This window comes from Geotrypetes seraphini, chromosome 6, assembly GCF_902459505.1.
Source record: "Geotrypetes seraphini chromosome 6, aGeoSer1.1, whole genome shotgun sequence".
Classification (NCBI taxonomy): Eukaryota; Metazoa; Chordata; class Amphibia; order Gymnophiona; family Dermophiidae; genus Geotrypetes; species Geotrypetes seraphini.
Window position 1 is genome coordinate 163922568 of NC_047089.1, and position 24149 is coordinate 163946716.

General features: G+C 41.7%; 1 protein-coding gene across 11 annotated transcripts in view; it reads right to left on the reverse strand.

The window, feature by feature from the left end:
* NAXD (NAD(P)HX dehydratase) overlaps positions 1–24149 on the reverse strand; it is a 79229-nt gene that overhangs the window by 34773 nt on the left and 20307 nt on the right. For 4 of the 11 annotated variants that reach the window (XR_004539870.1, XM_033948654.1, XM_033948655.1 and 1 more), the window contains 3 exons: positions 22634–23017; positions 10185–10335; positions 7137–7182 (listed from right to left, as the gene is read on the reverse strand). Coding sequence is in view for 10 of the 11 variants with exons in the window: in XM_033948654.1 (XP_033804545.1) it covers positions 7137–7182; positions 10185–10335; positions 22634–23017 (581 nt within the window). In the remaining variant the exon portion in view is untranslated. Of the gene's footprint in view, positions 1–7136; positions 7183–10184; positions 10336–10629; positions 10786–22633; positions 23018–24149 lie in introns of those variants that run through there. The other 7 variants (XM_033948656.1, XM_033948660.1, XM_033948661.1 and 4 more) reach the window with 4 other exon arrangements.

Sequence of the window (24149 nt, forward strand, 5' to 3'; positions counted from 1 at the left end):
CACATACAGACACAGACTGTGCAAGTCTGCCCCCTACTGGCCTTAATGATACCAGAATGAGATAGAGGAGGTCAGGTATAAGCAGAGTAATTAAAGAATAGATGTTAGATTGAGTGGATGGGTGTGTAGTTTTGAAGGATTGCTTTGAGCGAAGATTTAAATCTAAATGATTGTTCCCCTTGACCTCTGTTCAAAATTGAATTCCATAGCATGGAAGAAACAACATAAACATGAAGAATGAGCAAGATGTGAGCAGATCTGTAGAAAAGAAGGAATTACTAAGAAGTGCTGGCTAACAGAACAACAAGTACGAGTCCTGAGTCCAGGGGTATGAAAGACTTATTCAAACAAGATATTTTTTGCTTCTTTATTCTTAAATTACTTTCTAAATAGTTCTAAACAATTGCTCTTTTATACCAAAAATGTAGCATATGTTGTATACAAGCTCCTACTTTAATGCATTCCAAATGTTTTTTTTTTTACATAGTGAAATGTAAAAGTGTACAAAAGTGTAAAGAATTTTACAAAGTACTATACAGTACTCCCCTGATATTCACGGGGATTCCATTCCAGGAACTCCCGCGAATGCTGAAAAACCGTGAACACGGTTTTTAGCAGGGGAGATAGAAGAGGGCACCCGGAGAGGCAGGAGAGGGCAGCCGGAGCGCCAGCTTTGACACGCAGCTCCTGATTGGTGAGGCCCGACTTTAGTGCAGGAAGAGGCGGTTGGGGGATATCGTGAGTGATTTCCTTCACTCGCCGGTGCTCCGGCTGCTCTCTCTTGCCGCTGTGGCTGCCCGGTCATTTGCGGTATGAAAATCCGTGAATGGCCAGGACCGCGAACAGCGAATGACCAAGGCAACACTGTACTTATATATGTGAGGTGTAATGCGTTCTTTATGCAACCGTTATTTCCAAATCTCTTTATTCTTAAAGAGCAATTATTTGGCATGCCAAACACCTACTGCCTTTATAAAATAGGCACCAAAATCCAGCCCCAGCAATGTGTAAATTTTCACATGTGTAGATCTTATATATAAACATTCATACTTTAGAACAGTGTTCTTCAACCTTTTTACACCTATGGACTGGCGGAAAAAAAAAAAAATTATTTTGTGGACCGGCAAACTACTAGGACTGAAATTTAACGCGAGCTCGGTCCTCGCAAACCATCTGATCCCATCCGCACAAGCCTCAGTTATGATTTTATACTGAATGTATTTTATTAAAGTATAAAAAGAAACAATATTCTGTACAATTGTCATTTTATAAATACAAATAATACAGAACAAGGATCAACAAAACCCCTGTCTCCCCTCCCCTTCACATATATCCCCTCTACTATCAAGAAAACTGAATAAGCCAAATTATTACAGAATGCTACACAGAAATATCATGCTAACAGAATACCGCAGTCACACATAGCAGGAATAGGGTTAGGGGAGTGCAACTAGGGCAACTGCCCCCCTGGTCAGAGAGAAACCTAAGCCACTGCCTGGACTTTGCAGTCCCCAGTTATGTCTAACACCAGCTCTAGCAGGATATATATTTCAAATCTGATATATTCTAATCACAAAATAGAAATAAAATTATTTGTTTCTACCTTTTTGTTGTCTCTGGTTTCTGCTTTCATCTTCTTTTCACTCTCTTCCTTCCAGCGTCTGCCCTGTCTCTTCAATCCAGCATCTGCCCCTTCCATCTACTGTCTGACCTCTCCCCCTTCCATATGGTATTTGTCTTCTTTCTATGCCCCTCTCCCCTTTCCATCCAGCCTATGCCCCCTCTCTCCTTTTTACATGATTCATTCCAGCTTCACTGCTCTCTTCATTTTAATCTCTCCTAAACCAGATCTAGCATCTTTGTCCCTCTCAATTTCTCTGCTGATCCCCCCCTTCCCATCTCATTCCTGTCTCTCCCCTTCCCATCTTCTAATCTCCCTGCCAGCTGTTTCCTTCCTTTTTCTTCTCCCTTCCCTCCTCCCCCTGTCCAGCAGTAACTCTCTTCCCTTTCCCTCCTCCCCACCCAGCAGCATCTCTCCTTATCCCTCTCCAGGTCCAGTAGCAGCTGTCCCTTTTTTCTCCTTGCCCAGCAACTTCCTAGACTCCTTTCCCTCCTTCCCTCTCAGCAGCATCTCTCCTTATCCCAATCCAGGTCCAGTAGCAGCTGTTCCTTTTTCCCCTTACCCAGCAGCTTCCCAGACTCCTTTCCCTCCTCCCTTCCCAGCAGCATCTCTCCTTCTCCCTCTCCAGGTCCAGTAGCAGCTGTCCCTTTTTTTTTTTTTTTACCATGCCCAGCAGCTTTCTCCCCTCCCAGCAACTCTCCTTACTTGCCAGTGTTGTGATTCAGTAAGGCAGCCTCGGGTCCTTTGTTGGGTGGCACCGCCTCTGAGGAAAGCGGAAGTTGCATCATCAGAGGCGGCCAACTCAGCAAAAGCTCCAAGGCTTCCTTCCTGAATCGCTGCGCTTGTAAGTAAGGAGAGCCGCTGGGAGGGGAGAAAGCACGGCTGTTGTAGGCTCCCCGTTATCTCTCTGGGCCAACGCGAACTACAGCTCCTCGATCTTGCCGGTCCTGCGCGGACCGGCAGGAAATTAAAGATGTTGATCTCGCCGGTCCTGTGTGGACTGGCAGGAATTTTCTGCGGACTGGCACCGGTCCGTGGACCAGCGGTTGAAGAACTGTGCTTTAGAAAATATGTGCATACATTGCAACTCCACCTACTCTCCACCCCTGCATGAATGAAGTTACAGGAAAATATTTTTAAAACAAATAGGAGGAAATATTTTTCCACTCATTAAGTTCTGGAATATTTTTCCACTCATTAAGTTCAGGATGTAGTAAGAACAGATAATGTAGCTCAGGGGTGTCAAAGTCCCTCCTCGAGGGCCGTAATCCAGTCGGGTTTTCAGAATTCCCCCAATAGATATGCATGAGATCTATTTGCATGCACTGCTTTCATTGTATGCTAATAGATCTCATGCATATTCAGTGGGGGAAATCCTGATAATCCGACTGGATTGTGGCCCTCGAGGAGGGACTTTGACACCCTTGATGTAGCTGGTTTTAATAATGTTTGGACAAGTTCCTGGAGGAAAAATCCTTAAACTACTGTTGAGACAGACTTGAGGTAAACCACTGCTTGCCCTGGAATTGGTAGCATGGAATGTTGTTACTATTTGAGTTTTTGCCGGTTACTTGTGACCCAGATTGACCATTATGGAAACAGGAAACTGGGCTATATGGACCTCATGACCCAGTATGGCTATTTTTATGTCTATTACTCCTGGTGGAATTCTGCACAATTGGACAGTACAGAATTCTGCACAGACCTTGTTTTGCCCCGATATTTTCTTTGACCGACCGAACCCTGACCCCCATGAGAGCCGACAGACCTGTGGGCCTCCCAAAACAGCAGTAATGGCAGTGTATGGCCAGCAAAGGCAACGCTTTGCACAGGCTACTTACGGCTGGCCCTGCCAGGGCCTTCCCTCTATCGTGTCACTTCCTGTAGATAGACAATGCGGCAGAGAGAAGGCCCTGGTCTGGTGGTCGCAAGCAGCCTGTTCACAGTGCTGCCTCTGCTTGTAGGGCCACTGTTTTGGGGGCCCACAGGCTTGTTGGCTCTCTTGGGAGCGGGGGTGTGGTCAGTCAGAGAGAGGCCAGACCCACATGAGGGAGGGGGCAGGGACATGGGATCAGAATTTGAGGGGGGAGGGAACATGGATAATAGGCCCACGGGGAGGAGGAGAGAGGGACATGGATGATGGACTGCAAGTGGGGGTGAGAAGAGGCAATATGGATGCTAGACCTGTAGGGGGAGAGGACATGTATGATGAACCCACAAGTAGGACGGAAGGGAGTGAGGAGGTGGCGCCCCAGACCAGAAAGGGAGTGAGAAGAAAGAGATGCTTGGCAGTGGAGAGAGGGGGAGAGAAATGCCAGACCATGGGAGGTGGGGGAAGAGATACAGTGTGCAAGCGAGAAAGATGCTGGGTGGGAGACATGGATGCTGGACCTACAAGTGGGGGTGGGAAGCAGGGCTGTGGAGTCGGAAGATAAATGTTCCGACTCCGACTCCTCAGTTTTTTGTACTTCTGACTCCGACTCCGCGTGAAACAAGATCTTCATCCGCGTAAAAAGATGTTGTGCGTATGGTGGGAGAGCTTGGTTGGATGAATTTTTCGAGTCTACACCAGGTGATTTCTACCAATGAGGTATTGAAAACCTTGTTGAACGTTGGAAATAAGTTGTAAACAACAACAAGGGAGAATACATTTATAAGTATTGGTGCTCCGAATTGTGCGTTGCGTGCCATATAGTGAAGCACGTGTTCGTTTTGCGGTTACGTGAGGCACTGCATGCATTGGTCTTTAGTCTTACAGTAGAGAAGTCATTAATTATAACTTTTTGTGAATTGGGACATTTAAACTTGCTTTTTTTTAATTCCAATCTAAATTTAGTCGGAGTCGGTGCATTGTTTGGCAACTCCGACTCCAGGTACCCGAAATTTCCTCCGACTCCTCGACTCCGACTCCACAGCTCTGGTGGGAAGGATAGTAGAGAGAGAAAAGGAGAATGACCCTGACCAGATAGAGGGTGGGAAGGGAGGAAGAGATTCTTAGCTAGTGAAGAGAAGGAATCATAGAAATATGATGGCAGATAAAGGCCAAATGGCCCATCCAGTCTGCTCATCCGCAGTAACCATTATCTCTTCCTATCTCTAAGAGATCCCATGTGCCTATCCCAGGTTTTCTTGAAATCAGACAGTCTCTGTCTCCACAACCTCTATCGGGAGACTGTTCCACGCATCTACCACCCTTTCTGTAAAAAGGTATTTCCTTAGGATTATTCCTGAGTTTATCACCTCTTAAATTCATCCAATGCCCTCATTCCAGAGCTTCCTTTCAAATGAAAGAGACTTGACTCATACGCATTTATGCTACGTAGGTATTTAAATGTCTATCATATCTCCTCTCTCCCGCCTTTTCTCCAAAGTACACAGATTGAGATCTTTAAGTCTGTCCCCTTACGCCTTATGACGAAGACCACACACCATTTTAGTAGCCTACCTCTGGACCGACTCCATCCTTTTCATATCTTTTTGAAGATGCGGCCTCCAAAATTGTGCACAATATTCTAAATGAGGTCTCACCAAAGTCTTACACAGGGGCATCAATACCTCCTTTTTGCTACTGGCCATACCTCTCCCTATGCACTCTAGTATCCTTCTAGCTTTTGCTGTCACCTTTTCAACCTGTTTGGCCACCTTAAGATCATCACAAACAATCACACCCAAGTCCCGCTCTTCTGTTGTGGAAAGAGAGATGCTACACCATGGGAGCCAGGAGGGGATTCAGGATGTGTGTGAGAGAGAGGTGGGATTTAGAGGAAGACAGAACTAGAGGTGGAATGATAGAGGGTAAGGAGACTGGAATCTGAAAAAGGAAAATAAAGGAAGGAAGTTCAGGCCTCAGGATAGGAGAATTCTATATGAAACATTACCAATAAACTTGCAGAATTTTGAAAATTGTGAACAGAATTTTCAAAAATTTTGCACAAAATTCCACAAGGAACAGCAATCTCATTTCCTCTTTTCTGTGACTTTCAATTCTCCTGCTTGCAGCAGCACAGCCAGTACAAGAGGTGGATAAAGGAGAATCTATAGACATCATTTACATTGACTTCCAAAAAGCCTTCGACAAGGTACCACATGAAAGACTGCTAAGGAAGCTATGGAACCACGGGGTGGAAGGGGAGGTCCACCGATGGATCAAAAACTGGCTGGCGGACAGGAAACAGAGGGTTGGAATAAAGGGCCATTACTCAGACTGGCAATGGGTCACGAGCGGAGTTCCGCAGGGGTCGGTGCTGGGACCGCTCCTGTTCAATATATTTATTAACGACCTGGAAGCAGGAACAAAATGTGAGGTTATTAAATTTGCGGATGACACCAAATTATATAGCAGGGTTGAAAGCAAGGAGGACTGCAAAAATCTCCAAAAAGATCTGACAGCGCTGGAAGAGTGGGCCAAAAAGTGGCAAATGAGCTTCAACATAGGGAAATGCAAGGTCATGCATGTAGGGAAAAAGAACCCGATGTTCACTTACAAAATGGGGGGATCACCGCTAGGGGTGAGTAACCTTGATAGAGACCTGGGAGTGATGGTAGACACATCATTGAAGGCGTCGGCGCAGTGCGCCACAGCCTCAAGGAAGGCAAACAGAATGTTGGGCATCATTAAGAAGGGTATCACGACCAGGACGAAGGAAGTCATCCTGCCACTGTATCGTGCAATGGTGCGCCCGCACCTGGAGTACTGTGTGCAGTACTGGTCGCCGTACCTCAAGAAGGACATGGCGGTACTTGAGAGAGTCCAGAAAAGAGCAACTAAGCTAATAAAGGGTATGGAAGACCTCTCATATACTGGCAGACTGAAGAAGCTGGGGCTTTTCTCCCTGGAAAAGCGGAGACTTAGAGGAGACATGATAGAAACCTTCAAGATCATGAAGGGCATAGAAAGAGTAGACAGGGACAGATTTTTTAAATTACGGGGAACCACAAGTACAAGGGGGCACTCAGAGAAATTGAAAGGGGAAAGGTTTAGAACAAACGCCAGGAAGTTCTTTTTCACTCAGAGGGTGGTGGATACATGGAACGCGCTACCGGAGGATGTGATAAGCAGGAGCACGCTACAGGGCTTCAAAGAGGGTCTGGACAGGTACCTGGAGGACAAAGGGATTGAGGGGTACAGATAGGAGTAGAGGTAGGTAATAGGGATAGGATTAGAGGATTAGAGGCAGTTACAAAATTTGTCAGGGACACTGTTCAGGCAATTAGGCCTGATGGGCCGCCGCAAGAGCGGACCGCTGGGCAGGATGGACCTCTGGTCTGACTCAGCGAAAGCAACTTCTTATGTTCTCCAAATTAGTAATGAAAAAAAATAAAATAAAATACAGAATTTCAAAAATGTAAAATCAATTTGTTCAACTGCATTATTTGCGAACATTTTTGCTCCTTCAGCCTTTTCTTTGAAAGGGCAAAGGGGAGGTGGTGGTATTTGGCAAGACAATTTAGATGCTTAAAAGAACAGTTAGCAGAACTCATACAGAGCAAAACCCACAAAACAACAATGACCTACCACTTTGAGTGCAGAAATTGCAGCAAAATACGGTGCTCCGGTGTACCTGGAAAAAAGAAAACTCATTGTGACCATGTTAGAAAGTCTATAAAGCTCTGAAAGGCAACACAAATAACTGGAAATTCAAACACAAAACAGTCTGCATCTTTTGCAGCAGGGGTGTAGCCAGCCCACCAATTTTAAGGGGCCCCGGGGTGGATAACACGTTCCCCTCTCCTACCAGTATGTTAAAAATACTTTTGCTGTCAGGGATGCTGAGGCACCACCAGCTAAAGAAATTTGCAGCCAAACTATCCCCCTCTACCTCTTGCTGCTGCAGGAAACAGACGTCTTGCTACTTTCTTTCATACTGGAGGTAGATAAATCATTGAACGCCCCTCGCATCTGGCTCTACTTTTCTTGACTAGTTTACAAACACGTCTTCTAACACACTGGTTGAAAACCACTGTTCTAACTAATAGGAAAAAAAACTGAACCCTGTCTGACATTTTTAAGAGCAAGTACCACTACCTTGACAGTCCTTTGAGCTTGCAAGAGCATAGCACAATTCTTACAGATCACCTAATTCTACAAAATTCTAGGCAGACTATGTTAAGCATTAGCCCACTGACTACAGCAATAATTCTCAACTCTAGTCTTCTGGCTACCTCAACCACTTTTGTTTTTCAGGAAATTAACAAAGAATATTCATGATATATTCACATGTTTGAGATCGGATCAACATGTAACTTTTTGTTTAATATCTTTAGATAGATCAGGAACTTTTGAGTCAGTAGATCTTCAGAAATTGTTGTTAAGACTGAAAGATCTCAGGGTAGGTGGTAGTTCTCAAATGGCTTAATTCGTATTTGATAGATCGTTCTTTTCAAGTAAGAAATGGGAATACGATCTCAAGTAAATTTCAGGTGAAGAGTGGAGTCCCCCAGGGATCAGCGCTTTCAGCGTTACTATTCAATATTTATATGGCCACAATTGGTCAGTTGTTCCAATCTTTAGGGGTTGAATACCACATATATGCGGATAATATTATTTTTTATTCCAGTGTGTGTGTGTGGGGGGGGGGGAGAGGGAGGGGTTGGAGAAACCGATGAGTAAAATTATGAGTGAAATTACTGGATGGATGGAAAAGCAAGGCTTGAGATTGAATGTAGAAAAGACAGAGGTAATGTTTGTGGGTAAACTGAATGTAGAAAAGACAGAGGTAATGTTTGTGGGTAAATCTAACCGGGTCAATTGGCCAAAAACATTAAAAGTGATAGATGAGGTATTGCTGGTAAGGGAGACAATGAAAGTCCTAGGAGTAAAATTGGACCCAGGACTTACAATGAGTTGCCCAAGTAGTAAAGACAGTGCAAGTATGCTTTGCACAGATACATTTCCTGTATCATTTAAAACCAATGCTGTCACCGGTTGACTTTCGTGCTGTTGTACAAGCAATGATTTTGTCGTGGCTAGACTACTGCAATGCCCTGTACCTGGGAATAACTAAAACAAGGTGCAGGGCATTGCAGGTGATCCAGAATGCTGCGGCTAGATTGATAACCGGAACGCCCCATATCTCCGACACTGTATTGGCTACCAGTTGTATTTAGAATCTAATACAAAGCAATTATGCTATGTCATCAATTTTTATATAGTATATCCTGCAGTCAATGTGGTAAGATACTGTTGAATAATCCCTCATATAAACATGCAGTATCCAAACTAAATCTTAAACTTAAGATTTAGTTTGGATACTGAATGTTTATATGAGAGATCAATTTTTATATGGCACAATTCCTGAATTTTTTAAGAGTTTGATTGATGTCTGGTTACCAACCATCAAGATCATTGCGCTCTGAAAACTCAGCACTGTTGAAAACAAAGGCCAATCCCAAGTATATGGAAACGAATACCATGACCTTTTCATGTGCAGGAGTAAAACTGTGGAATGGCCTTGTTGGTCAAATTCAGAAATGTGGGGATAGGAATTCATTCAGGAAATTGCTGAAAACACAATTATTCATTGATGCATTTCTTTGAGCATCTGACCTATTGCAAGGATTGAATCTTTCTGCTTTTGTTTTTATTTGTTCTGGCCTGATTTAATATTTTATGTATGTAATTTTATTGTAAACTATTTTGGAATAAAACGGTATAGAAATTTTTTAAATATATATAAATATACAGTATATATATATCTTTTTTTCGTGCTTTTTGGAGCTGCCCAGTGGTTAAGATATTCTGGAAGTGGGTGTTTTGATATTTGGAACATTTGGTGGGATACTATTCCTTTTATCCCAGTAGACTTTTTTTTAGATAAATATGAGGCCTTCTGATTGCTGGCAAGATTTGGGAGGTTTTCATTAGGAAGGCTGGCTAAAAAAGTTATTCTGGGAGAGTGGACTTCGGCCCATTCCCCGTCTTATTGTGCGTGGCGGAATCGCTTACATGCCCGAAAAGGGGTCAGGTGTGAGGTTCTTTGACAAAAACTATTTTCCTTCAAGTATGAGGACCTTTATGTATATACACTCTTTGCCTCCTAGAGCTCATAGCCGGATTCTTAATACTCTGAAACTTTGAGATCTTAACAGATGTGTTAGCCATGGGGACCCTGGGATGGGAAGGTAGCTTCTGCTGGTCATCTGGTCCTCCCCCCATGGGATGTTTTATTTTTATTTTTCTCTTTCTTGCTCTGTGCTTTCTGCCTTGATGTGTTCAGCGGGGAAGGATGGAGGGGAGTTCTTGAAATACTGATCTCCAGGGCCCATAAGAGTCCAGGGCCCTGGTACGGATGTGATCATACTATTGTTATGCAGTTGCAATTAGGGATGTCTGTGAACAAGTAGCATTCTTTATTTTGTAAAACTGATGATGATCGTTTATCATTTGGCTTGTTAATATGCTGTTTCTTATTTGATTCTCTATTGTTCAGTCGACCAATTTCTGTATTGTACGCTTTCAACCATCATCAATAAAATAGTTCAAATCTAAAAAAACTGCATGCATTTACAAAGCCAATGCATTTTAGAACTCTAGAAAGTTCTCTGCTGCAAATTAAAAACTTACTCTTGACATCCTCCAACGATGCCTATCCTTCCATCTTGACCCTTATGCTTTTTAGCAGTAAGAGGAGGGATAACATTTCTCACCAACCGAAAAATATTCTCCATATCCTTCAGAGAGTGCGTAGAACGGAAGGAAAATGACCTCTGTATAACTGAAGAGAGGGCAATGTTTAGCATGACCAGCACAGCAGAAGCCTCAAACAGCTTGGAAATATTAAGGGATCAGTTATTCCCTTGGCAAAATACAAAAATCATATCCCAATGCATTCAAATCAAATCCACAAGCGCACAGTTTTGAATAGTGGTAAGAGATCAGGTAGTTCTGCCAGTGATAACAGAAGCATAGATATAATTTAAAACAAAACAAAAAAATAAATTTTAATAAAGCAGCCACAGCATAAAGAGTTAACATTTATTGCAATTGAATTTCTCAAAGAACAGGTCACCTTGTTTTCAAATACTTTGACAGAATCAAAACACTTGACTCTTGAAAAAGAGATTAGGTTCTTATCTTGTTAACATCTTTTCTAGTAAGATAGGTATGTCTTTCTGAATGGATGGGAAATATCCCCATGCTCACGAGCCATGCAGAAGAAATCCACTCCAGCTTTTGAATTCCTCCTCCTTCACTAGAGGATTCTGCTGCTGTCTTCAAATTGTACCAATTCAGGCAACAGCCCTACAAAAAACAAACAAACATGTGAAGGAGGGTGGAGAAAGACCCCGAACTACAACTCTGTTCTGCTCTGAAATCATTAACAAACATGTTAAATATTGCCACTGATCAATCAAAACAAGCATGCCAAACAGAAACATTTGTGAAGCTCAAGTATTACCATAATGTACTATAGCAATAGGTTATTCTTTATACCCTTAAGGTCTGACTGACATCCAAATTTCAGCTTGGACTTTCTGATTGAAACAGTAAGCAGGCGTACGAGATAACTGACAGGGTGGGTTCCAGAATGACACATCTCTACTAGAAAAGATATTGGCAAAAGTAAAAACCTGATCTCTTTTTCTAGTGCAATAGGTGTGTCATTCTGGATGGACGGGACTACTGCGCCGGCTCGTAACAAAGGCAGAGACCTCTCTTGCTGCTACATCTACCCTGTAAAACTTGGAAAGTGTTTGAATAGTGGACCAAGTCAGCCGCCCTACAAATCTCCTCAGGGGAGACCATCTGAGCTTCTACCCACAAAGAAGCCTCTGTGTTGGATATGGGCTGCACACTATGACCTGTATTAGATATATGCTGCATTCTGACTCAGCTCCTAAAGTGGTTGGATCTGGGAGAAGAAATCACTGCCTCAAATGAACTGCTCCTCCAACGCTGAAACTTCAGGCTGTCAGTCAGACCAGGGTGTGAGTCTCGAACCCCCGCTGACATAAAAAGGGAGAGGCAAAATGCAACCAGCACACTGTGGAGACCGGTTGAGCCCCCTATAGAAGCCTAGCAGCCTGCACTCAAGCCCCTGCGACTGAGTAGGTGAGCAATGCTACAAGGGGAATGGACATCGAGCTCCAGAAAAGTTTCTGCAGGCTGGCCAACAAGTACTAAACTAAACTAAAACTAAACCTTATATACCGGCTCTTCAACCAAAGGAAGCTCGACGCGATTAACAATAAATTAAAAAATAAAGTGAACTGAAATACAAGAGAGTTAGTTTTCAAAATGTTTAGCAAATAAAAGTTTTTAGAAGTTTATGGAAGAGTTGGAAGGAACTGGGACACCTCAAAATTAAGAGACATTCATTCCATAATTGGGGAAATTTAAATGCCAGAGAGCTGCTAAAATTCTTAACTCCTTGAATTCCTTTCCTAGAAGGAAGAGAAAGTTTAAATCGATGAATGCCTCTTGCATATGAAAATATATAAACATTCCATAGCAGAGGAACAAGAGGGGAAAAGATACCATGTAAAATCTTAAAACAATACATAAACACTTAAACTGAATTCTAAAATAAACCGGGAGTCAATGGAGAGAGAAGAGCAAAGATACCACAGAGGCATTGGCCTGTCAGCTGCAGATTTCAGTCTGCTTCTCCTGCACAAAGGCAAAGCTGGACCCTCTATGATGAGAGCTCCGAGCTGCAGAAACCATCAAAAAGACAGAAAAAAATAAAGAAATATACAGAGCAGATCAGAAAGACTCATGAGCAGAAGAAAAAACTGAAGGGGGCAGCAGAGCCCTCTAGTGAAGGAGGAATTCAAAGATTAGAGTGGATTCCTTCTGCAAGGCTCGTGAGCACCATTCTGTCCAGAATGAGCACCTATTGCACTAGAATAGGCTTTAGAAAGTATATGCATACACATTTTCAAAATGCTTGCCCTCAGCTTTGTTACGCGTCACCAACTAGACAAGTCTAATAAAGAGGTCTTTTCTTGAGTTGTCAAGGTAGATTGGTGTCTAATGGTGTTAAGACAGTTCTTGGAATTGGTTGTCACTGCATTTGGAATGCAATTTTGATGCTCAGCAGTTTTATTTTATTTAACTGTCTTGAATTTGTTCTCCACTGCTTTTTCTAGGTTTAACTTCAAATTTTGGTAAGTTCCGTTTTCTTCTCAGCCAAACTTATTACAACAGCCAATTGCTAGATGGGAAGCTTCTATGCTTCTGCTAGCTGGTCTGATATTGTGGACATAGAAGTCTGCACTATAGCTTTCTAATTTTAATAACTTACTACAGCAGCTTAGCTATTCTACTACTATCTGGGTAATCTACTTCCTGGAGGGTGACCAACTTTACGACCATTTTTAAAAAGGGCTCCATGGGGGATCTGGGAAATTACAGACTGGTAAGCCTGACTTCAGTGCCAAGCAAAATGGTAGAAACAATTATAAAAAATAAAACTATGGAACACGTAGACAAACATGATTTATTGAGACGGAGTTAGCATTGTGTTCAGCCGAGGGAAATCTGGCCTCACCAATTTGTTTGACTTCTTTGAAGGTGTGAATAAATATGTGGATAATGGTGAGCTGGTTGACATAGTGCATCTAGATTTTCAGAAAGCTTTTGATAAAGTTCCTCATGAGAGGCTCCTGAGAAAATTAAAGTGTCATGGGATAGGTGGCAAAGTTCAGTTGTGGATTAGGAATTGGTTATCGGATAAAAACAGAGGGTAGGGTTAAATGGTAATTTTTCTCAATGGAGGAGAGTAAACAGTGGAGTGCTGCAGGGGTCTGTACTGGGACCGGTGCTATTTAACTTATTTATAAATTATCTGGAAATTGAAATGACAAGTGAGGTGATTAAATTTGCTGATAACACTAAACTTTTCAAAGTTATTAAAACGCATGCGGATTGTGAAAAATTGCAGGCAGACCTTAGGAAATTGGAAGACTGGGCGTCTAAGTGGCAGATGAAATATATTATGTACAAATGCTAGGGTCCACACCTTGGGTGTTATCGCCCAAGAAAAGGATCTGAGTGTCGTCATAGACAATACAATGAAACCTTCCGCACAATGTGCAGTGGCGGCCAAAAAAGCAAACAGGATGCTAGGAATTATTTAAAAAGGGATGGTTAACAAGACTAAGAATATTATAATGCCCCTGTATCGCTCCATGGTGCAACCTCATCTGGAGTATTGACTAAATTTTGGTCTCCTTATCTCAAGGAAGATATAGTGGTGCTAGAAAAGGTTCAAATAAGAGTGACCAAGATGATAAAAGGGATGGACCTCCTCTAGTATGAGGAAAGACTAAAATTGTTAGGGATTTTCAGCTTGGAAAAAAGATAGCTAAGGGGAGATATGATTGAAGTCTACAAAATCCTGATTGGAGTAGAACAGGTACAAGTGGATTGATTTTTCATGCCATCAAAAATTACAAAGACTAGGGGACACTTGATGAAGTTACAGGGAAATACTTTTAAAACCAATAGGAGGAAATTCTGGAACACGTTGCCAGAGGTTGTGGTAAGAGCGGATAGGGTAGCTGGTTTTAAGAAAGGTTTATTTAGACGATTTCCTGAAGGAAAAGTCCATAGTCTGTTATTGAGAAAGACATGGGGGAAGCTACTGCTTGCCCTGGATTAGTAGCATAGAATATTGCTACTCATAACAACATAAGAACATAAGAATTGTCACTGCTGGATCAGACCAGTGGTTAAAGACCAGTGCCCTAACTGAGATCAGCCCTACCTGCATACGTTCTGGTTCAGCAGGAACTTGTCTAACTTTGTCTTGAATTCCTGGAGGGTGCGTTCTCCTATAACAGTCTCCAGAAGAGCATTCAAGTTTTCCACCACTCTCTGGGTGAAGAAGAACTTCCTTACATTTGTACGGAATCTATCCCCTTTTAACTTTAGAGTGCCCTCTTGTTCTCTCTACCTTGGAGAGGGTGAACAACCTGTCTTTTTCTACTAAGTCTATTCTCTTCATTATCTTGAATGTTATATCATGTCCCCTCTCAGTCTCCTCTTTTCAAGGAAGAAGAGGCCTAGTTTCTCTAACCTCTCGCAGTACGACAATTTCTCCAGCCACTTAAATATTTTAGTTGTTCTTCTCTTGACCCTTTCGAGTAGTACCATGTCCTTCTTCATGAACGGCGACCAGTGCTGGACACAGTATTCCAGGTTGGGGTGTACCATGGTCCGGTACAGTGGCATGATAATCTTCTCCAATCTGTTAGTGATCCCCTTCTTAATCATTCCTAGCATTCTGTTCGCCCTTTTCGCCGCCCCCACACATTATGCGGACGGCTTCATCGACTTGTTGACCAGTACTCCCAAGTCTCTTTCCTGGGGGGGTCTCTCTGAGTACCGCACCAGACATCCTGTTTTCGTGTATAAAATTTTGTTACTGACATGCATCACCTTACACTTATCCATGTTAAACCTCATTTGCCATGTCGCGGCCCATTTCTCGAGCGTGTTTATGTCCCGTTGTAGGTCTTCGCAATCTTTATGCATCTTCACTACTCTGAATAACTTCGTATCATCTGCAAATTTAATCACCTTTCTCATCGTGCCCATTTCCAGGTCGTTTATAAATATGTTGAAGAGCACAGGTCCAAGCACCGAACCCTGCGGCACTCCACTCATGATGCTTTTCCAGTCCGAGTATTGTCCATTTATCCACACTCTCCATTTCCTATCCGCCAACCAGTTTTTTATCCACATGAGTATTTCACCCTCGATTCCATGGCTCGCAATTTTTTGAAGTAGTCTTTCATGCGGGACCTTGTCGAATGCCTTCTGAAAATCCAAAAATACAATGTCGACCGGCTCGCCCTTATCTATCTGTTTACTCTCTCTCGAAGTGCAGCAAATTCGTCAAGCAAGATCTTCCCTTGATGAAGCCGTGCTGGCTGGTCCTCATCATATTGTGTCCATCAAGGTGATCAATGATGCGGTCCTTTATCAGTGCCTCTACCATCTTTCCCGGTACAGAGGTCAGACTCACTGGTTTGTAGTTTCCCAGATCTCCCCTTGAACCTTTCTTGAAGATCAGCGTAACATTCGCTACTTTCCAGTCTTCCGGAATCTTTCCCGATTTTATCAACAGATTGGCTATTAGTTGAAGCAGTTCAGTTATAGCCCCTTTCAATTCCTTGACCATGAGAACTTGCAAGACTGCCCCAAGAAATTGCACAACCATTTCTGATCACGGCTCCACACGGGGCTGGAGCGAAGAAAAATCACTCCTACTCCACTTCATTGCTGGACCACCAGGGTTTAAAAGGTATGTTGGAGACGGATCTGGGAGGGAAGTGGGGTGGTTAACAGCTCCTTTCCCAACTCACCACTGGACCACCAGGGCTTAAGGAAGGCTGGGTGCAGAGCTGAGTGCAAAAAATGGCAACTGAGTATAAACCCCCTGTTTATATTCAAATGAACCCTTTTCCCTCTTTTTTTAGGGAAAAAAGGCTATTGGTTTATATTTGAGTATATACAGTAAGACTGAAGACTTCTCTAATATTACCCCCGCCCCCCCCAAAAAAAACAAAAAAAAAACACCACCAAAACTCAGAACTGGATAGAAGGGGTCTATTTGCCACAAAGACTGGTGGCCTGAGTTCCATTTTTAAGAGCATCTTGTGAAACTCTGCTAGCTATATGCTTGTATATTATGGTCTTTTTTCATACCCTAGAAAAAAGCTCCATTTTTGCAGTGACAAAGTTGACTGTGTTGACAAGCTGGGGCACTAAGCTATTTCTAAAGAGGCACATTTTACTTCACTCTTCTATGTTGCCCACCTTGAGAAGCAGTTCATTGTAAACTTGATGTAGTGTTCTCCCGCAAATTCGCGAATCATGGACTCACTCATTTGCAGTCTGCTTTGACCGCCTCTTCCTGTAGTAAAGTCAGGCTACACCAATCAGGATCTGCTTTGACATGCAGCTCCCGATTGGTGTAGCCCGACTTTACTACAGGAAGAGGCAGTCGGAGTAGACCGTGAGCGATTTTCTTCATTCACCAGCGCTCCAGCTGCCCTCTCCTGTCTCTCCAGCCTTTTGACAGGCGAGAAATTCACGGAGATTCCTGGAATGGAACCCCCGTGAGTTTTGGGGGGAGTACTGTATATGATATACCCTGGGCAACCAACTCCTTTCCATGGCTATGGAAATTGGCAACTTGCATGGCTGAGACAGCTAGCTCTATACTGCAGTGCTAAAGGTTAGCTGTGTTGATTTTTCATAATAGCTCTGCTCTCTGGTTTTACATAATGACTCTGGTCAAAGCTATTACATACCACAAGTTAACAACCAAATGGATCCAATTTCACAGGACAGAGTTGATCCAGTCCTGCATTTACCCTGTTGAATGCAGCGATTTGTAGTTCTGATTTCCCCAATATATGCCCTAAGAAAAGTAAGCACCCAGCAAGCACTGAGGTAAACCCAGAACTGGATCAATCCTGTCCAGTGAATCTGGATTCAGTTAGAAGCCTTTAATCTAAGCCAATGTCTCTCAAACTTTTTTTTTAGCACCAGCATACTAAATGGAGCAAATATTTTTCAAACCACATTAATGAAGTTATGGCATATTATAACTGAAATGATAAAATTGCAAAACTAAATTAAATTTGAGTTTTTTAAAGTTCTTTAAAGTATGGGTAATTGTAACAACGATGAAAATAAAGTAGATAGAATAGAATTGCTAATCAATGCGATGGATGTGCTTGGATTTTTTTAAGTACAAATTAACTCAAAACACGGTTCAACAGTCAATGAGCTAACACACATTTCATCATCCACCATCTGCTGTCGTTCTCTTTTTTTTATTTAATTTCTGTCAGAGCTGAAAATCCAAGTTCGCAAAGATAAGAAGATCCAAATAGTAACAAAGTCTTGATGTTTTTGTTGCTCAAGTTAGGATAACTACTGCATAAAAAATAAAATTACTTGTCATACGTTTTTAAGGACCAATCACATCAAAGAATGCTGCTTGTCTGGGTGGTTGTATCCTTATGCACACACTCACAACATTACAAACTTTTGCATACGTGATGAACACGTCATCTATTCTAATGTAAACTTATGAAGGGAATTTTTTAGAATCTCTTCAGGGTACACCACCATGGCAGTTTGAGAAACAAACTGATTTAAGCAGTATCTGTATAACAGATGTTCTCCAAAATACTTCTATTACACTTTTGCATTTTAATTGTATTGGACAGTTGCATTTCATGTCAATATGGCATACCTCTAGATTTGTAGCAAAAAACAACTCGGAAATGTGAAAAGCCAATAATATTGAAATAAACACTTTCACCAATGCAATAGAATGGAATGTCACAAAGATCAGTGCTGCTGCAGTTTCAATATAGGGAGTGTCAAATGACTGGAGGAAAAAGCCTCAGATTAGAACCCTTCCACCACCACAATGGTGGTCCAAGGTGGTCAGGCGAACACCTCACTGGCAAAAAAACCTCCAGACTAACTCCCAATAATAGTAAACTTGAAGCAGGGCTGTTGTGCAAAAGATAGAGGAAAAATCCACTTATCTATTTTCGATCGGTACAGCCCTGCTTCAAGTTTACTATTATTGGGAGTTAGTCTGGAGGTTTTTTTGCCAGTGAGGTGTTCGCCTGACCACCTTGGACCACCATTGTGGTGGTGGAAGGGTTCTAATCTGAGGCTTTTTCCTCCAGTCATTTGACACTCCCTATATTGAAACTGCAGCAGCACTGATCTTTGTGACATTCCATTCTATTGCATTGGTGAAAGTGTTTATTTCAATATGGCATACCTCACCATCAACTGCTTCGGCTTACTATATTGCGAAAATCCTTCACTGCTTCAGTTAGTGATAGTGCACAATGGCATCGACCAGATATCTAATCTAATTTTCTATTTCTGTGTAGCTCATACCTAGGTAGGCTCAAGGCGATTTAAAGAGGGAGGCGAGGAAGGAGAAGGGGGAGGAGGGGTGGGAGAAGAGAAGAAAAGGGTAGGAGGGGGTAGGGAGAAGGGTGGAGGAGGGAGGAAAGGATACAGGTGATTAAGTGTAAAACAGATGAGTTTTCAGTTTCTTCCGGAATATGGTGTAGTTAGGTTCCGTCCTGGTCATGTCAGTAAGGTCATTCCAAGTTTTTACACCTAGAAAGGTGAGGATGGAGTGGAAAACACGTTTGTATTGCAGATTTTTTTGTGGAAGGGAGATTTAGAAGTATTCTGTTGAGGGTTCTGCAGAAAGAAGACCATGCCTTGGAGAACAGTTGGATGAGAGGAGCTGCAGAGTTTCCGTAAAGTATACAGATATATAGTGCAAACTCATCTAACTCTACTACTCAATCATACCACGAGCCCCGATGCCCAGCGGCAGCAGCTGACGAGCTCTGGAATTGACCAACTCTACTTGAACTACTACATTTTCATACAAGTCTTCTCCTCTCCCCCTCCAAAAGCTAGGAGAACATACAGCCCCTGCCTTCACTTTTTGTCTGAGGGCAGCTAATGGATCAGGTTTTTAGGATCTCTAATATGCATGAAAGATTTACATACAATGGAAACCAAAGACATGCAACTTTCATATGTATACCCCTGCAAACCTGACCTTTTGGCAGCCCTCAGACTGGGAATGAATGCTAAACAAATTATGAACTGCAAGCTGGTGGCCTCCTCTATGCATCATTTCCTTTTCAATCAGGACAACCATTAGCGTTTTGGTAACCACAGGGATTAGATGAAATACTGCAGTAAGTCTCAAGCTCAATATTCTTCCTGCTGTATTCTTGGGTGTCGTACAAGGATATTATTAGATTCTTCTTCACATTGGTTATGAACTTGATCATACGGTTAGCCGATGAAATAAAGCAACAGAGAAAAACTATTAAGTGAATACATGCTCTTTTCCTTACAGATCTGAATGCGTATGCAGCCTTTTTTCTGTGTGGCAGTTGTGTGTGATCTTATCTTAATTGTGTAATTTTCACATTTTTATTGTGAGATATAAGTTTTTAAAAATAAACAAGCCAACCAACCTTCCACTCATTTGAAATGTTTAAAGTAAAGTCTCTCTCGTTTCATATCAGTTCTTGCCTTCTAAATGATATACAGCTAATGGATTTTTCCACACGATGATTTACCATACTTTTTACACTTAAGCAAACCTTGACTAGAGGAGCAGACTAGTGGTTAGAATCAGGGCCAAGAATCAGGATCAATTCAAATATCACTGCAGCTCCTTATGATCTTGGATAAGGGTCATTCCATGTCAGTGAAAACCGCCCATCCTCGACCCCCTTGAAATCCAACCAAATTTTAGAGGTCTCAAATGAAACTGCAAAATAATGAAACTCTGCAAAATTTTTGGGATCTATCTCAATTTGGTCAGGAGCTAGGGGTGGTTGAACAAAAGCAATCGATCTACTCCCATGCCGCGTACAACCTAAAATGCCAACTTTGCTTAAGCACTGCGGCAGAAGGAAACTACTTAGAGGTCTGAAATTTTGCAGTTTAGTACAACACCTTGGGGCAAGTTTCTGTGCCATGTTTGAAATCTTTTGCGAACGTGCTTCCATTTCTACAGGTCAGCAAAGTAGGCAAAAAAATTCACAAATGAAAATTTTTGGCAAAGTTTGGCTCCATACTGCTGGTAGGTAAGTCAGCTGAGAGTACAACTTTACCAGCAGACAAGTACCATGAGGTACTTCCAAGATTTGCAATATGAGCTTTTATAGGCAAGTGAAGCTGAAGATATGACCATCCAAATAAATATGGCTTTATGTATTTATGCAAATTTTCACTGCAATAAGACTGTGGAGGCTGATTGGTAGAAGAGACACTGGTGTTAGCAAGGACGATGCTAGACAGGCTGGGGGAGAAACAAGATGAGGAAGATTAGCATTTTAGATTTATAAGTCACCCTTAGTGAATTGCATCCTTATTTTTTGGGTGGGGGGGAGGGAGAGGAGGGACAACCCATTTTGGTAATGATCCTAGATATCCTGTTGAAGATTATTTGGCCACGGCTTGAAAAAAATTTGAGGTGGTCAACTATTTTGTTGTCAAATTACTCTGCTATTATTACAGCAAAGCAGCCCCCACAACTGACTACTGCCGTTATATCAGTTCTCTGCCCACTTTACAACATTTACTCCTACTCCTTATACCGGCTTCACCCTCCACTGTCAAAGATACAGACTGACGGGTTAATGTTCTGAACTCTGCCTTAAGAACATATAATGATTTTTTTGGGGGGGGAGGGACACCCTAAATTCCCAATGCAAAATACTATGGTGTTAAAAGCATGCTGATAAAAAAGCCAGAGCAATATTCATGTAGTTTTCTGCTTCAAGCCTTGCTGCACTTCACCGATTTATTCACCGAGAAGGAACCAATCATTCCTGAGAAGAAGTGAATAAATGAAAGTTAAGTTCTAGCTATGGCAACACTCAACATTAATCTAGTCCACTGGTCTCAAACTCAAACCCTTTGCAGGGCCACATTTTGGATTTGTAGGTACTTGGAGGCCCTCAGAAAAAATAGTTAATGTCTTATTAAAGAAATAACAATTTTGCATGAGATACTCAAAAATTAGACCTTGCCTGGGAGATGCTTATATAGATGCAATGCTGTTTTTGTTGTCTCTTCGTTTGAGCCATTGTATTATGCTGTACTCTTTTCTGGTTGACTTTTGTGTTTTCTTCTGTGCATTGTTGCTTTAATAAAAAACATTTTCAAAAAAACAAACCCCAAAAAACTCTTTATAATTTATAAAATCTTTCCTTTTGGCTAAATCTTAATAATAATATTGTAATTTATAGCTAAAGAGACATATGATCAAGAAACTGTTTTATTTTACTTTTGTGATTATGATTAGAGAATGACACAGTGACAAAATTCATCACCGTTCCCATCCCCGCGGATAACCGCAGGAAATAATCCCATGTCATTTTCTAGTGTCTTTCAACCTCGGTCCTTCTACACCAGCATTCTTCAAAGCAAAGCTTGCGGGTCAGTGGTTGTGCCCAATTATACTCTGATTCTTCCCTCTCTCCTTAAAGAATGACATGAAGATGGTTTCCGGGACGGGAACGGTGATGAATTTTGTCACCGTGTCATTCTCTAATTATGATAAACATACCGAGGGCCTCAAAATAGTACCTGGCGGGCCGTGAGTTTGAGACCACTGATCTAGCTCCATCCTCAGCCTTTCCTCCTCCCCCTGGGCGTGATTGGCATTTCTTATAATCGGGTGCCTGCTTCTTGATGCTCCTGGGTGAGGTAGCTGAGCAAGAATTACTGCAGGTAAGTCATGCTAACATGGCAACCTACCATAATGGTATCACTTTACTCCCATCTCAGGCCAGGAATTAACTTCCCAACATTAACTGTGTGTGAAGCCTTCAGGATTTTTATGCATTTCTCTATTGGGGAAGGGGTGGGGGATGACAGCTAAAGCCTCAATTAACAAAGGATTTAATTAGCAGTGCAGTAACCCAAGTGCAAGTTCTTACATGCATAGATTTTTGCGCATAAGCCCTTCCTGAATCTATTATTAACTACATCTATTAATCTGAACACACAAAAATGTATGTGCACTTCAGGGCTAGCAGTGCATATAGCTTACTAAAGCTGCCTCCTAAAACTGTTAAGCCCTCTGGAATCGGAGAAGATCACTCACTCTGAGCTACCATTCAAAGACACGTACTAAATCTGTGGAATGATGTCAAAAGCTCTACTGAGGTCCAAAAAGCAGCATACAATATGCCTCCTGAAACACCAACTCTATTCTCAGGCAACCTTGATGAGCTCTAACAGGACTAAGAAACCATAACAAGTGACTTTCTGAAAATCTGGCTAATACTAATGCTTTAAAATTACATGCAAAACTATTTGCAATATTTAGAAAACATTTACCAATACAGAGTTTTTAGATTACTCTGTACCAAAAAGCCAAGAAAACCATGAACCATTTGTTTTTGCATACTCAAGAGATGACCAGGAATGGGGTTTTTTTTTCCCTAAGTTGCCAAATACATCATCTAACTTACAGAAAGAAATACCTATGGGTGGCGAAAATGCTCTATCGACAGGATTGTAATTAATAGTCTCCCCAAATGACTGGCGATTTGCCCTCTGGGGTGGGCTGCAGGCTCTAGAATGTGACCTCTGTGAAACCGCAGAAGAAATGCCTGCCAGCATCTGTCCCAGCATCTGCAACATTTGAAGTTCCCGAGCATGCTCAGCTTCCCGGCGCTTGTCTTCAATTTTAAGTCGCTGCTCCTCATACTTGTAGAACTTCTGCTCTGCATCCATACTTTGCTGTAAGAATTTCTCCATCATTGCATCCAGGGTTAAATTTGTATGGCGTTTTTTGGGTCTTTTACGCTGTAAGGGTGAAGATGCACTGGATGGAGCAGCAAGCTGTTTAAAACCTAAAACAAAACATTACAATGTTATATGGCAGGAAATCCAATAGAAAAATTCAACACTTAACACATATAACTGTTTTGAAAGTTAGAGAGAGATCATATACACATAGCTCAGCACGCCAGCGAGAAAAAAATGTCAATACCAACTTCCTTGTCTCTTCACGTACCTAGTACAATGATGTGAAACATACCGTACTGTAAACACAAACTAATTCAACACATTCATTCCTCTGTACAACATAGTTTCAACGGAGCTAAAGCATGTCTGCATCTCTGCTTTTTCTGTAACTATTAATAAAATTTATAGCAAGACCTTTAAAAAGTACAAAATATTCAATGAAATATAAATACAGTATAATTTTCTGTGAACCACTGAGTCTTCACAAGTCACAGAATCACACTGAGTACAAATGATCAAAATAGCCAAACTGTTATTCTCTTTGAATTACGATTCGTTAATACTGTTAAATTGGATTTTTTTTTTCTCTCTCTCTCTCTATCCAAAGCTTTATAAGCAGATAGTTGGCCATGTTGGTAAGAAACATAGAAACATAGAAAGATGACGGCAGAAAAGGGCTATAGCCCATCAAGTCTGCCCACTCTACTGCCCCATCCTCTTAAGTCTATACCTAGTGACCATCTTCAGATCGACCCTCGTAGGGATCCCACATAGGCATCCCATTTATTTTTAAAGTCCAACACGCTGCTGGCCTCGATCACCTGCACCGGAAGCTTATTCCAACGGTTATTCATTTTATTAGACCAACAAACAAAACCTGCCCATATTAAAAGATGTTAAGTACTACAGTACATTACTATCAAGACTATTTCATGAAAAACTAATTTTTTTTTAGGAAAAGATTAATACAAGAGCAAATGAATGATTTTGTGGCATTTTTGAGAATGACTATTTATATTTCTAGCTGAAATTTTAATTGAAATTTGATTTTAAAAGTTATGATGGATGATTTGTTTTAAAAAAGGATTCCATATTTCCCAGAACTTTTAATTTATCTTTTAAAATGTGTCAGTTTTTCCATTTTAATTGTGTCCCACATTTGTTGTAACCATTCATTCATTCTCAGTTGGGTGTGCATTCACATTTCCAGTATTTTGCTATTGCGCATCTTGCTAA